This window comes from Aspergillus caelatus (genome assembly GCF_009193585.1).
Source record: "Aspergillus caelatus strain CBS 763.97 unplaced genomic scaffold BDV27scaffold_460, whole genome shotgun sequence".
Lineage (NCBI taxonomy): Eukaryota > Fungi > Ascomycota > Eurotiomycetes > Eurotiales > Aspergillaceae > Aspergillus > Aspergillus caelatus.
In genome coordinates this window covers 1-13861 of record NW_022475723.1, presented here as the reverse complement: position 1 = coordinate 13861, position 13861 = coordinate 1, and the positions used below count along the sequence as shown (strand labels likewise).

The following is a 13861-nucleotide window of genomic DNA, read 5'->3' as shown; positions in this document are numbered from 1 at the left end:
GACGGTTGAGAAGAAAGCCAAGTGTTAGGCAAATGTTCGGTTTGTGGGGAAGCCGAGCAGGCGGCGTGGTGATACGTCAGAGGGCCGATCTCGTGGCCGCTTATCTCCCCAGACCGGAAGCGCCCATCCATCCATCTACTCACGAAATACCCCCTTACGGCGCTTGGGGAGCGGTGTGAACTGAGCTCTGGGTATTATATTCCTTTGGAGACCGTACAGATCGACGGTATTTCTTCTGGTCACTGTAGGGAGGTAAGCGTCGATCTCATCAACAATGTATCATTGTTGAGCTATTCCCTACTAACTTATCAGCTCCCATAGGCCCCGGACTAGCCTTCCATTTTATGCTATTTTGAACCAAAACATATTAATTCATAACTCTACTCGCCGTATCGAACAATCATGGGGGCTCCCCGACTTCGAATCGAAGGCGCAACCTTCAAAGACCCAAATAATCGAGAAATTACGCTTAGAGGCATCAATGTCGCCGGAGAATGCAAATACCCCAAGAGTCCTGATACCCCTTCTTATGTGCCCGACAAGTTCTTTGAGACAGATGACATTTCATTTGTCGGTCGCCCGTTCTCGCTGGACGACGCACATACACACTTCGCAAAGCTACGGAAATGGGGCTACAATACCATAAGATATATTTTCACCTGGGAGGCTATAGAACACGCAGGTCCTGGGAAGTATGATGACGAATGGATTTCCTTTACCATTGAAGTCCTTCGGATCGCGAAGCAATACCAGTTCTACGTGTTCATGGACCCTCATCAGGATGTGGTATAGTTCCCTTCTACCGTACTTAATGCCGATACGCAGTTTCTGACAGCTTCCAGTGGTCCAGATTATCAGGAGGATCCGGTGCACCAGGGTGGACTCTCTATGCAGCGGGCCTTAACCCAAGAACTTTCAAGAAGACCGAAGCTGCTCTCGTCCAAAACACGTACGACAACCCGGCAGAGTTTCCGAAGATGATCTGGAGCACGAATTACACCCGTCTTGTCTGCCAGACAATGTTCACCTTGTTCTGGGCTGGTCGGGACTTTGCACCCAAGGCAATCATTAATGGTGTGAACATCCAAGAATACCTTCAAGGTCACTTCATCGCTGCATGCAGATATTTCGCGCAGAAAATCCATGAGGCCGGTGATCTGGAAAACGAAGTAGTTATCGGATGGGAAAGCATGAATGAGCCCCATAGAGGACTCATCGGTGTTCAGGACATATCTGTAGTTCCGCCTGACCAACAACTCCAGTTAGGGACGTCCCCTACTGCTTTCCAGGCAATGTTAACCGGATCTGGACGAGCGTGCGAGGAGACGACGTGGGCGTTCGGTGGCTTTGGCCCTCACCAGACTGGTCGAGAACTCGTGGATCCCGAGGGCGAATCCGCATGGCTGCCTGCAAGTTATGATGATCACAAATATGGTTGGAAAAGAGATCCCGAATGGAAATTAGGGGAGTGTTTATGGGCACAGCACGGCGTCTGGGATCCGTCAACGGACCGACTGCTCAGAAAGGACTATTTCGCTAAGAAACCCCAAAGCGGCGAACCATTGAATTACGATGTATTCACGAACACATATTTCATGGAGCATTATAGGGCGTACAAGGATGCCATTAGAAGTGTATGGCCTGAGTCCATCATGCTTTGCCAGCCCCCTGTCATGGAAGTACCCCCTGATCTCAAGGGGTCGTTCGATGATGATCCCAACATGGTCCATGCCGTACACTACTACGATGGCCTGACCTTGTTGACAAAGCATTGGTAAGTCGTGTTGCATTGCATTTCGTCAGCACGCCACTAATCATTCTTCAGGAATCGACTATACAACGTTGATGTGATTGGTGTGCTCCGTGGAAAGTATCTCGCGCCAGCCTTCGCTGTGAAGATTGGAGAGACAGCGATCCGGAATTGCCTGCGTGACCAGCTCAAGTATCTCAGAGAGGAGAGTCTACGGTTTATGGGAAACCACCCCATGATCTTTACAGAAATTGGAATTCCCTACGACATGGATGACAAACACGCGTACAAAACCGGCGATTATAGTAGCCAGATTAGTGCAATGGATGCCAACCATTTTGCCTTGGAGGGCAGCACTGCCAATGGTTTTACGCTGTGGCTTTACACAACGCAGGTAGGGGACCCCTCCATTTCAAGCTGAAGTTTTTCCTCAAGCACCCAAATGGCTGATTCATGCTCCAGAACAATCATGAATGGGGCGATAACTGGAACGGCGAGGACCTCTCGATCTACTCCCTCGACGACCCCGAGCTGCCGAGCGGTAAGCTGTTAGCGATTGAAAGCGCATCACATTCGCGATCTGACCCTCATTCTCCAGCCTATTCAGAGAGTCAGAGTAACATGGAAGATCAACACGTGGGGCCCGCGAATCTCAAAGACGCGCTGCGACCAGCGTCCATCACTTCCGAACTCTCTTCTCAGCCGTCCAACGACCATACAGGCTTTCGGGCCGCGGAGGCTTACATTCGCCCAAGCCCAATTTTCACCAACGGCTCTCTCACGCACCATGGCTTCGATTTACGGAATTGTACTTTCACCATGTCATTGGTGGCTAAAGAAAAGGCCGTCCGAGGGGACCAACCCACCGAGATCTATTTGCCTGACTTCCACTTTCCGGACATACAATCCGTAGTCTCTGTCAGTAGTGGGGAGTGGACAATCGACCATGCAGAGATTGACTCTGTGAAAATCCAACGACTGCGGTGGTGGCATCCAGAAGGAAAACAGGAAATCAAAATTCAAGGAGTCAAACGCAAGCCAGGCGACTTGACCAAAGTCTCCGGAGAAGATTTAACCTATCTGGAACAGTGTCAACGTGGAGCCTGTACTATCATGTAGGGAGGATTCAACTGAGATATTGCTCAGTTCTGACTGTGGTTGGCGCATTGGGAGTTGAGACTTTTCTTTTATTGATGTGCCGAACCATGGGTATTTTGCTCTTTGACTATACAATTTTCTTTGGCTTTGTTTTCTCCGATTGAATAAAGGGGAAAAGAATGTCAATGATTTAAACTTTTTTGATGATCAGATAATAAGCGTCAGGGGTAACGACTTCGAAGTAGGCCTGAGGCTGAAACAGAATGAGAATTTGACTTAATGAAGCAAAAGTGAGAATCGATGAATGTAATTGTGATTGTGATAGTTCACTCGTTTGCGTCCGTGAATCACATTGACCCGAGTTGACTACTTACTATAGAAACAGAAGAAGAGAAGAGTACTAAGGTATAAATACCTGGAAGCGGTGTGGGCGGAACCCCTCCGAGAGTCGGTGTGGTGATTGGAGCGGCAGCGCGTGGAAAATTCAGTGAAAGCATCTGAAAGGGTAAAAGTTGGGCGGGCGTTTGCCTGATTATTATTCCTGGTTACATTACTTTTTGGTTCCCTCTTTCCCAATCACAACAACGCCCGCCTCCTGTCTTAGAAAAACTACTACTAGTCTCCCAGCCCTGAAGCTCTTTCCCTTAGAGTGGTGTATATTGACCTGCGTTCTTCGTCAGCGTTATTAATCCGTCAAATAAGACTCGTTTTCCGGGGCGGGATTCCGGGCAGGCAAGAAACACTGAGCCGGACGTGCGCAGGTGCTCTTCTGGACCGTGGTCCGCCCGCTGGAACTATTTGATCACGGGTACTTGTTGATAATCTGCTGCACTTCGTTCGATCCTGTCAAACAAAACTTAAAACAAGACAGCCTAAAAAGAAAAAAAGAAAAAGAAAAAGAAAAAGAAAAAAAAAACTTAGGGGCTTGTCTGAAGCCTAGATCATGATCAGATTGCTCCAACGACTACTTAGAAGGAATTGAAGCAATCATTTACTGGACCCGTCAACTAAACAAGCCCCCGGTCATTTGCAGGGTCCGGACTAGTCGAAAATGACTACCGAAGAAGATCTGTCGGAGAGCCACATCGCAGACATCGTTCGCGCTCTGGAACTCATCCACAGTCCGTCTTCCACCAATGAGCTCCGGAGGGAGGCGTTGACGTTTGTTGAGTCGCAGAAGGAAAGCAAATCCGCCGCACGCAACGGCTTTGTGCTGGCATCCCGGGAACAAAACGATCCCTTAGTCCGCTACTTTGGTCTGACACTCTTGGATCATGTCTTGCGGCACACCTCCTTCACGGCTTCAGCGCAGGTCATCGAGCTGAGGGAGCTGGTCCTCAAGCTTGCAGAGTCCATCCGACCTGAGGATCCTGCATATCTCCGCAACAAGATCCCGCAACTATGGGCGGAGATCGCGAAAAGGAGCTGGGGCTTAGACTGGATTGAAATGGACCAAGCGCTTGCCCAATTCTGGGGAGCCAGTCTGGTGCACAAAGAGTTGGTTCTCTCTATTCTAGAAACTCTATCGGAGGACATCTTCTACCGGGAAGATACTGTTTCCTCGTTGCGAGGAACGGATCTCAACCGAGCTCTGGTTGAGATTTTTACGCCGCTGTCGGTTTTTGAAGAGGTTTACCCGAAAAGGGATAACCACGTCGCGCTACGGTACGGCTCTGATGGCTGGCTGCCCCGAATCTGCGAGTTCCTCCAATATTGTATTGAGAATCTACAAAACTCAAAACAAGCGAAAGATGCGGCGCTCAAAGCACTTGCGACTCTGAAATCTGTTTTGCTGTGGGCCATTCCTAAGGCCATTATTTCCTCAAACTGTGTCCCTGCTATCGCTAGAGCTTTCACATGTTCAGATGAGCAAGTATTATTGGCTGCCGTCGAAGCCCTGCACTCGTTGTATAGCAGATCCAACATGGATATGGAGAGTTTCCAACCTCTTGTACATTTGATGTACGAGACCGAGTGTCTAGATGTTATGCAGAAATTATACCAATGGTCTATTGTGGGGCCTGACGACATTGACGATACCCGATACATGATCTCGAAGAAGCTGTCCGAGATGCTATCGTATATCGCAGGATTCTTAGAGGAGAAGGGGTTTTCTCTAGAGAGCGCGCATGGCATGAATCTGCCTTTCTTCTTCCACCTGACAATAAGTGTTATTCAGCATCAGAGCTTGATGGTCTCGATCCCCGTCCTCCACGTGTGGTCCAAACTGTTAGCTTCTGAAAGAATAGGAAACACTGATCTGGTTACTGGCTTGATTCCTTCGCTACTAGAGATCTGCACCCAACGGCTGGTCCGTTGGGAGGCCCTACCAACGGATTCCGATGATCCCACAGTAGCATTTTTAAATGACGATATCGACACGGTCCCGGAACGACATGCTTTTGTGGGCAATTATCGCAGATATTGCTCATCAATTATCGAAACGATCGTCCAGAAGCGGCCACAGGAAGCCATCCCCCATATTCTGTCAGGTGTTGACACTAATTTGAACAACCTCTACAATGGAGTTGAGCCTTTCAACGGTGTGTTTGGCTCTGGGAACTGTGAAAAATTTGGGCTAACGTTTAAAAACAGCAAAATCTTTCTCTAAGAGCTCAATTCCTCTGATGCGCGCCGATACACAGTTTGCCGTCGTAGAAGCAACTCTTAAGGGATATAACAAATGGGTGTCCGCCCACGGAAAAATGCCCCAGCAAGATGTAAGTACTGCCAACGTCACCAAATTACATGCCACTGATAAGGAACAGGAGCAAAAGAGAAGTGACCTGGAGGGTATCTTGGAGAAATGGGCTTTCTCATTAATGCAGCGGAGCTTCGAGGTTTGATTGTGTACTTAATAAGGATGGCCGAACACCGCATCGCTAATTGGAGATCCAGGACCCGATTCTCAAGCAGAGAGTTATTAAACTTATTGTTGATATCTCATCAAAGGCTCTCGACAAGGCCCCTAGCTTTGCGCTCAAAGTCCTCGAATACATTCTCATGACTCGACTTCCTGATCAGCCCGAGTTTCCTGCCTACTCCGAGGCCGTGAAAGAACTGCATGGCTTATCCAGTCATGAGCTCAGGCGCCTGGCAATGCGCTATTCAGAGTATTTCGCCGTAAGTTTAGAGCAAATATCTTTCTAGGAGAATATAGGCCTAATGGGTTGTGGAGACATTCTACGACGTACTCGAACCGAAAGTCAAGGAAATTAGCCTCGCCAACCGGGTGGACGACAAACTCCAAATGGAGCTTACCTCCATTCTTCTCATAATCATGTATTAACCATAACTTTGCCCGCCATTCGAAATGTTTTCATACTGACCCTGCTAGGCAACGCGCGAATAACGTGGAACCATATCTACGCCAGTCCCGCTTGGCATCGTTCATAGAGCCCATAAGGCAGGCTTGGCAAGATGAAGAGTTCCGGCAGATGAGCTCCTCTTTTGAAGGATTTTGCTCTATGCTTGGGCTACAGAGCGTGGGGCCGTTCATGCAAGCTCAGCAAGCCCAAAAGCTGGAGGACTGGGCGTCCGTTCCTCTTGACAGCGAGGGTAAGCGGATCCAGGAGGAGATGACTAGAAAGTTTCAGGTAATCCAAATATGAACCGTGACAGCCCGAATAGATTCTGACAGCTAGTCTAGCTACTGCCTTTGAGAGGCACAAAGACGATGCTTGCTGTCTCCACGGATAAGCTCAAAAAGAGTGAACCAGCATACGAGCTTGCGTGTAATGTCTGGCATGAGACTATTCCAATTATATTGCCGACATTGCTGGAGCTTGTCAGGTAAAATGGATTAAATATTATATCTTGGACCGCGTAGCTAACTATCCCGCAGTAATGCACATGCTTTCCACAATCCGGCCAATTGGGGCGGTCTGCCCGGTGAAATGCGGACGGTCGTTGAGCGCATCTTAACCGACAGATTCTGGCAAGCAGGCATATCTACTGGTAGCCGGGATGAGTTTTACGCTAAAATCACCGCATCAAGGGCATCGCTTGAAGGCTTTGCATCCTCGGTGAGAGGTAAGATCAGGGCAGTTAGAGAATCCTGCTACTCGATGCTCTATAGCATGAGTAGACTACGGGAGCACTTCTATGGGTTTGCGGAACTTCCAGGGCCTTTGTCTCAAGCTCTATTCAAGGACTCATCCTGCCTTTCTTCACACCAGTTCTCGGTACTTCTCAATATTGCGAGATGCTTAATTGACGATTGCCCCGTTCGCTTCCGTGGTCACTTCTTGCCTCCGATGCTGGCAACCTTGTTCACCAACATCGATAAGAAGGTTACATCAGAATGGGCTATGATCGAACAACAGAGAGAAGGTCTTGCCGATGCAGATCTGACTGATGAAATGAAATCCGAAAGCATCCTTCGACAGCTGACATATTCTGCGGTAATCATGGTGGCGAGCCTTCTGGACCCGCAGAGAGGGGGTGAGTGACCACATCCGCATATTCTGCTTCTTCAGCTAACACTCCAATGATAGATCCTGACGAGGAACCTGCGGACCCAAGCGCACCACATCCCCAACCTGCGCTCTCTGACTCTATACGCCATTTCGTCCTTTCCTCACCGGAGATCTTTGAGCCTTTGATGCTTTTCTGCACCCATGCGCTTCGTATGCGTGATACCCGATGCTGCAGCATCATTACACGCGTTATCCGATCCATTCTACAAGATTTCGCCCCTCCCAATAACTCTCCAACAACAGTCCAAATCCGTGAATTCATATGCTCGGAGGTTCTTAAAGCATGCATTACGTCCGTGCATGAGCCCTATTTCGTCGACATGCAAAAAGATCTTGCCCAGCTTATCTCCTCAATTTGGGTTCTCTACGGATCGAGCACGCCCACACCCCGCTCTGTGGTTCTCAGTCTGCCTGGTATGGATGAGCAGAGAGTGGCAATGACAGAAGCTTCTCTAGTTAGATCTACCGCTGCGCGCCAACAGCGAGCTCTCATTCTGGATCTTTTGGAAGGTCTGAGGGGCGTCAGCATCGCCGAGCAAGGAAAGATTCTGGGCTCACGAGAGGAACGCCGCAAGGCCCGCAGCGCTTTGCAGGAAAGATACATGACTGCGGAGATGGAAGGCCAGCAAAACAATAAGGTTGATATTAATGACGGGCCGGATCTTACTGGTGTGGCGGATATGTTTGGTTAGAAGGGTCCCCGCGTATATACTGGATAATGACTGCCTCCTTCACTCGCTTCTGTATAGTACGACGGTTCGCGCCATCCCCTTCCGTTGACACCCCCAATTTCCTTGATATTACCATTCTGGCTCCTCTGGACACCAAGATAGAGAACACCACTAAAGCCTTTCATAGAAAGTACATTTTACCTATCAAAATATATTCAGTCAATTCTGAACAGCCCTTACTTTCTATATCGAGAAAATATTGGAACTCTTTTTAACCCAGTAAAAAAAAACACATATTGCAAACTAACCACTCTCCTTTAGACGGTATATCTACACCATACAGTGTCCCCTTCAGCTTTCCTATCGTCTTATCGATCTAACAGGCCCCGCACAAAGACTCCGAATTGTGTTGTAAGCATAAACCAGGACCCGTCCACCGAGGTGCTCAATTAAGCATGCAGAGTTAACATAAACGAATCCGAACACATGACAATTGCAATCGCTTATTGAGTGACCTTAGTGGGTGTGTATACGAAGGTAGGGCGGACGAAGCTGCAGAAGTCAGAGATAAGTACTTGCACCACTAACACGAAGTCGAGGAAGGAACATACCGCTCAGTGTTGTAGACCTTAGACTCAGAGCCCAAGAGCTCCTTCTCGCGGGCCTTGTCGGCGAAGTGACGACGGACCTGGTCGCGGTCCTCTTCGGCCTGGAGGAGAGGGAGGATGTGGAGACGGCCCCAGACCTTTTCGCGGGCAAGTTCACTATTCAAGTCAATTGCAATCAGCCATTGTGCTTCTTTTTGCGTTCGATCCGGGGACAAGCGGTGGGTTACGTACTTTTGTTCGCGGATACCGTGGAATAGCTTGTAGTAGCCGTAGCCCATTAAAAGGTGCATACCGACGAGGTAGGTGATGGGGCGGAAACCACGGGCGGGGATGTTACGCTATCGAGCATGTTAGTCATGACATTATTGAGGCAGCTTCACGGAGGCAATGGAGCGTGATAGGTGAGGCGATTCAAGTAGAGAATGGGCCCATGGTTCCAGGGCAATTGAAACACCCAATGCTGGGAAACGGGACATTGTGCGCATACCTTGTACTGCACTGGCCCGTAGCCCCCAACGGGGGGCATATCCTGAGGCATTTTGACGACTGACGGACACAGCAGCCTTCAATGTAGTCTTTGGATATCCGTAGGGAAGTTCCGCCGATGATGCTCGACGAAGTTGGAGTGGTGGTCACGTGGTACGGCTTTGGTTTGGTAATGCGGGCTGCGGTTCCGCTCATTGGTTGCTGGGGATTTTTTGGTGCTTGTTCCCGGAGGGTCGGAGCTTGGATTTCTCGTTGGTTTTGAGAAATTACGATTCACCGCGACAAAGAATATCTATTCGGTTTGATGTTGATATAGCATAATGGAGGATGAGGAAAGACCAAGAAAATACCCAAAATTGAGCAATGACGAGGGCCAGGAGGATTCGGAGCCTACAATGACTGGAGCTGTGGGATCCATTCCCCACGAGGATGCCGCGCAGCCCACTACGCAGAACGATGTCGCAAAAAGAGCGCATGATGCCAATGATAGGTCAAAGGACGGGCAGCAAGCCGTGGATGAAAATAAAGATGATGCGCCCAAAATATCGAAGAGACAATTGAAGAAACTCCGACGCAGAGAACAGTGGGATGCGCAGAAGGACCAGCGCAAGGCCATCCGAAAAGAAAAAACGGCCGCAAAGAAACAACGAAGACGCGAGGCATTGAACGAAGCAAGACAGGAAGGTGGTCAAGAAGCAGTAGACCAGCTTCTCCAGACATGGCTGCCAAATCGGCAGAAGTTCAAGCAATCGACTTTACTGCCGATCACCCTCGTCGTTGACTGTGGCTACGATGACTTGATGCTTGAAAAGGAACGGATTTCCCTTTCATCACAGCTTACACGCTCTTACTCCGATAATAGGGGGGCGCCCTACCGTGCTCATATGGTGGTCTCCTCTTTCAATAAATTGCTCAAGGAGCGTTTCGACACAACGCTAGCAAAGTCATATAATAATTGGCAGGGAATCCGTTTTATGGAAGAGGATTTCGCACATGCTGCAGAACAGGCCAAGGAATGGATGAAGGGCCCTAAGGGAGGTCAGTTGGCAGGCATGTTTGCTAACAAGACGGACGCAGCCCCTGAAGACGGAGAAATTGTGTACCTCAGCAGCGACAGCCCAAACACGCTGACAGAATTAAAGCCATACAGTACATACATCATAGGTGGACTGGTGGACAAGAACCGCCATAAAGCAATTTGCTACAAAACGGCAGTGGAAAAGGGAATCAAGACCGCTAAATTGCCTATTGGGGATTACATTCAAATGGCCTCGCGCCAAGTATTGGCGACCAACCACGTTATGGAGATCATGGTCCGATGGTTGGAACTTGGAGATTGGGGTGAAGCTTTCATGAAAGTTATTCCTCAGAGAAAGGGTGGTACACTGAAGAACTCCGGGCGAGGCTCTGAAGATCCATCACAGGAAGGCGATGTTGCCGATGGTGACTCGGATGAAGAACCGGAGCCTGCCGAAAAAAGCGATGAGGCTGCTGCTCCTAGTGCCAATCCTTGATACCATATAGAAGAAAAAACTCTAATGAATGTAAATATTTAAAATGTTGATGTTCTGCTCATACATACCACTACCAGTATACTATACTATACATCCATATAAACACGTGACTATGCGAGCACGTTTCAGCCACATGGAAGCAACGCCACAGCGCCACAGCGGTTGCCACTGACGATCGATGACGGAAGATCAACACAAACAACAACTTTTCCCTCACTTTTTACCGCACAAGACAAGGAGTTCTTGGGATCAGAGAGTCTCCCTTGCTTCAGTGAATATCACTGTACCGTCATTTGTATCGTCATCATCTTGGTGATGGTCCTCTTCTCTTGATATTATCTGTCTTTCTCTTTGTCTTCTTTTCCCTTCCTAGTCGTCCTCTTCTCCACCACTTCCCATCTTACTTTCCTCCCGAACCCTGTTCTTTTCGACGCGTGGAGTAAACAGCCGCTGTTGCTCAGACAGCCAGAACTCGCCGCCATGTTTATGATCCGCAATGGTATGAGCTTACTTCTCCTCCCTCCACTTTCCCTTTATCAGCCCCTCTTTTCATCTCTAATCGTCACTACCCCGCCATCCCACCCCTCCGTCGCTGCACTACCTCCCTGTGATTTAATATCCCCTTGACCTCACTAACAAACACTAACACATTCTATCTCGACTTCTAGTGAGCAAGTTCCTCTTCGGGGATACATCCAAGGAGTCTATCATCGAGATCCCTCAGGGCGAACTTTATCTAGTCCGGCCTCTGTCACCCAAAGGGTACTCGGAGCTTATCTTCAAGGACGCGGCCGCGTCGATTCGGCGTACCGGACAGGAGTATCAATATCAACTCGTTATTCAGAGAGCCTACGAGGAGGGTGAAGAAGAACTAAGCGCCGACGAAGACGAACAAGGTGGTGCCGATAACCTCGACAAGGACGAGAAGATCTTTCTTCTTGACGAAGCTTTGCACTTCCGTACTGAAGTCCGTGAAGGGGGTGCTAAGGTTCTGGCCTGGAGAGACCTGAGCGGTGATATCGGCGATCTATACGAATTCGTTTGTGACCCGTCTGTGCCGTCGGATAAAATCCCTACTTTTGAATTGGCTGCCTTCCAGTGCCAGTACGAGCGGAAATATCGACAAAGTTCACAAAAGGCAACCGAGCAGGATCTTCAACAGTTCTCGTATCAAGAGGAGAAGCCCATCCCCTCCGCGAGCCCCATCGCATCACCAACCAAGTCTCGTGCTCACTCGCTTACTTCTGGGGATTCGACCGCTGCGATGGCTAAGGATGTTGAATATCAGAAGTCCAAGGGACAGATCAAGCCAGCTGATAACGGAGAGGAGCCCACTGTAGCACCGCCATCGGCAGAGCAACCCGAAGCTAAGGAAGTTCTTGCCAAGGAAAAGGCTGAACTGCATATGTTTGACTTCCCAAGTGGAACGTTCGTTATTCAAGACGCCGATGTGACTGCCACTGTGTCTGAGATCGGTAACTGGAAGTATTGGCTTCAAATCAGTGGTAGTGAGAAGGAATGGCTAGGACAGGCTGTTGTCGCGGATATCAACCCAGTCTTTAACTTTGAATATCTTTCCTTTATATTTAACCACTACGCTGAGGATGGCTCCGCATACTCTTGGCTCCTACGATTCAAGGACCAAGAAACTGAGGAACGCTTCCAGGAGGGTCTGATGCAGGCGCTTTGGGAACAGCTAAACGAGATGAAATGGGTCAAGGTAAAAGAGGATGACCGGGAGTACGTTTTGGATGCGTTCCAAGACCTTACCATGGAGGACGCAGCCGACAACCAGGAAGAGGAGGAAGAGGAGGAAGAGATTGAAGAAGACCAGTATGACGGTCAACGCAGCGAACATTATGACAGTGATGAAGAGGAGGATGATGTGGTTACACACGACGATGACGGTAACGTCAACTCACAACTTGCGGTCGGTTACAAGCATGATAGGTCGTTTGTAGTCCGTGGTTCTAAGATCGGTGTCTTCAAACACACGGCAGACAACAACCTCGAGTTCTCTACCAATATCTCTAAGGTGGAGACACCAAACGGCAAGCTGTTTAGCCCCAAGAAGGTTATGTTGCATGCCGAGGATTCCAACATGATCCTTCAAAATGGTGATGACCCTAACTCTCTTTATCGCATGGACCTGGAGTATGGTAAGATTGTCGATGAGTGGAAGGTTCATGATGATATTCCTGTCAGCACATTTGCACCCGAAACCGTAAGTCTAACGATCACCAAGTGTTTATACCTAAAACCTTTCTGACTGTCACAGAAATTCTCCCAAATGACCAATGCGCAAACCTTCGTCGGAGCATCTCAGAATGCGCTGTACCGGATTGATCCCCGTCTGGCCGGCAGCAAACTTGTCGATGCGGATTTGAAGCAGTATGCTAGCAAGAATGACTTCTCGTCCGTGGCCACGACTGAAAAGGGATACATCGCGGTCGCTTCGAACAAGGGAGATATTCGCATGTTCGACCGCCTGGGAATCAACGCCAAGACTCATATTCCTGCACTGGGTGAACCTATAATTGGTCTAGATGTGTCCGCCGATGGCCGCTGGGTTCTGGCTACATGCCGTACCTACCTTCTTCTCATTGACTCGCTGCAGAAGGAAGGCAAGAACGAAGGCAAGCTTGGCTTTGAGCGTTCATTCGGCAAAGACTCTAAACCTCAACCTCGTCGTCTTGGTCTCCAGCCAGCCCATGTCGCACAGTTCCAGCACGAAACCAAGAAGCCTCTTGCGTTCACCCCAGCTCGTTTCAATACTGGTGTTGACTCACAAGAGACGTCGATTATTACGGCAACAGGTCCTTTCATCGTCACATGGAGCATGAAGAAGGTGCTTGCTGGACGCAAGGATCCCTATACAATCAAGCGGTACTCTGAAGAGGTTATGGCGGACAACTTCCGATTTGGTTCTGACAAAAATGTCATTGTCGCTTTGCCGAACGAGGTCAACATGGTTGCCAAGAGAGCTCTCCAAAAGCCCACTCGTGAAAGCATTGCAGGCCCCCCGGTCACCCCAAGCCGTCGGAGCACTCGGTGGGGTAGCCGGTTGGGACGAGATGATATTGTCAACTCGCCATATTAAACGTCCTGACCTGTTCTCTAGTCAAGTGACTTTTGACTTATTTCATTGCCTCGGTTTCTCTTTTCTTGTACACTGCATACCCCCTTTTGTCTTCCTTTTGCCTTTTTCTTTTTTCTTTTTCTTTTCTTTTCTTTTCTTTTCTTTTTTTTTTTTTTT

The 13861-nt window shown here is 49.0% G+C and overlaps 4 protein-coding genes across 4 annotated transcripts; 3 read left to right on the top strand and 1 right to left on the bottom strand.

Moving 5' to 3' along the window:
* Positions 1-150: 150 nt before the first annotated feature.
* Positions 151-3138, top strand: BDV27DRAFT_139346 (sterylglucosidase 1). The gene is made up of 5 exons (XM_032069431.1): positions 151-252; positions 322-786; positions 843-1774; positions 1826-2144; positions 2213-3138. The coding sequence occupies exons 2-5, from the start codon at positions 403-405 to the stop codon at positions 2867-2869; spliced, it is 2292 nt and encodes a 763-aa protein (XP_031920512.1). The 5' UTR covers positions 151-252; positions 322-402; the 3' UTR covers positions 2870-3138.
* Positions 3139-3899: 761 nt separating this feature from the next.
* Positions 3900-8018, top strand: BDV27DRAFT_164526 (karyopherin MSN5; the record flags this gene model as incomplete). The annotated part of the gene is made up of 9 exons (XM_032073712.1): positions 3900-5391; positions 5444-5568; positions 5617-5688; positions 5747-5971; positions 6027-6130; positions 6186-6444; positions 6498-6640; positions 6693-7291; positions 7345-8018. 9 exons carry the CDS (start codon positions 3900-3902, stop codon positions 8016-8018), a joined length of 3693 nt encoding a protein of 1230 aa, XP_031920511.1.
* A 247-nt stretch (positions 8019-8265) lies between these two features.
* On the bottom strand, positions 8266-9194 carry BDV27DRAFT_139344 (putative NADH-ubiquinone oxidoreductase subunit GRIM-19). Its single transcript, XM_032069430.1, has 4 exons — positions 9093-9194; positions 8837-8943; positions 8609-8761; positions 8266-8549 (listed from the first exon to the last, which is right to left on the bottom strand). Exons 1-4 carry the CDS (start codon positions 9141-9143, stop codon positions 8501-8503), a joined length of 360 nt encoding a protein of 119 aa, XP_031920510.1. The 5' UTR covers positions 9144-9194; the 3' UTR covers positions 8266-8500.
* A 217-nt stretch (positions 9195-9411) lies between these two features.
* On the top strand, positions 9412-13791 carry BDV27DRAFT_170546 (VID27-domain-containing protein; the record flags this gene model as incomplete). Its single annotated transcript, XM_032075332.1, has 4 exons — positions 9412-10534; positions 11075-11104; positions 11274-12829; positions 12884-13791. 4 exons carry the CDS (start codon positions 9412-9414, stop codon positions 13703-13705), a joined length of 3531 nt encoding a protein of 1176 aa, XP_031920509.1. The 3' UTR covers positions 13706-13791.
* Between the last annotated feature and the right edge of the window lie 70 nt (positions 13792-13861).

Coding starts and splice junctions, on each gene's coding strand:
- BDV27DRAFT_139346 (XM_032069431.1), top strand. CDS start 403: ATGGGGGCTCCCCGACTTCGAATCGAAGGCGCAACCTTCAAAGACCCA. Junction 787..842: donor TGGACCCTCATCAGGATGTG/GTATAGTTCCCT, acceptor GACAGCTTCCAG/TGGTCCAGATTATCAGGAGG. Junction 2,145..2,212: donor TGTGGCTTTACACAACGCAG/GTAGGGGACCCC, acceptor TTCATGCTCCAG/AACAATCATGAATGGGGCGA.
- BDV27DRAFT_139344 (XM_032069430.1), bottom strand. CDS start 9,143: ATGCCTCAGGATATGCCCCCCGTTGGGGGCTACGGGCCAGTGCAGTAC. Junction 8,762..8,836: donor CACGGTATCCGCGAACAAAA/GTACGTAACCCA, acceptor TGACTTGAATAG/TGAACTTGCCCGCGAAAAGG. Junction 8,550..8,608: donor AAGGTCTACAACACTGAGCG/GTATGTTCCTTC, acceptor TGACTTCTGCAG/CTTCGTCCGCCCTACCTTCG.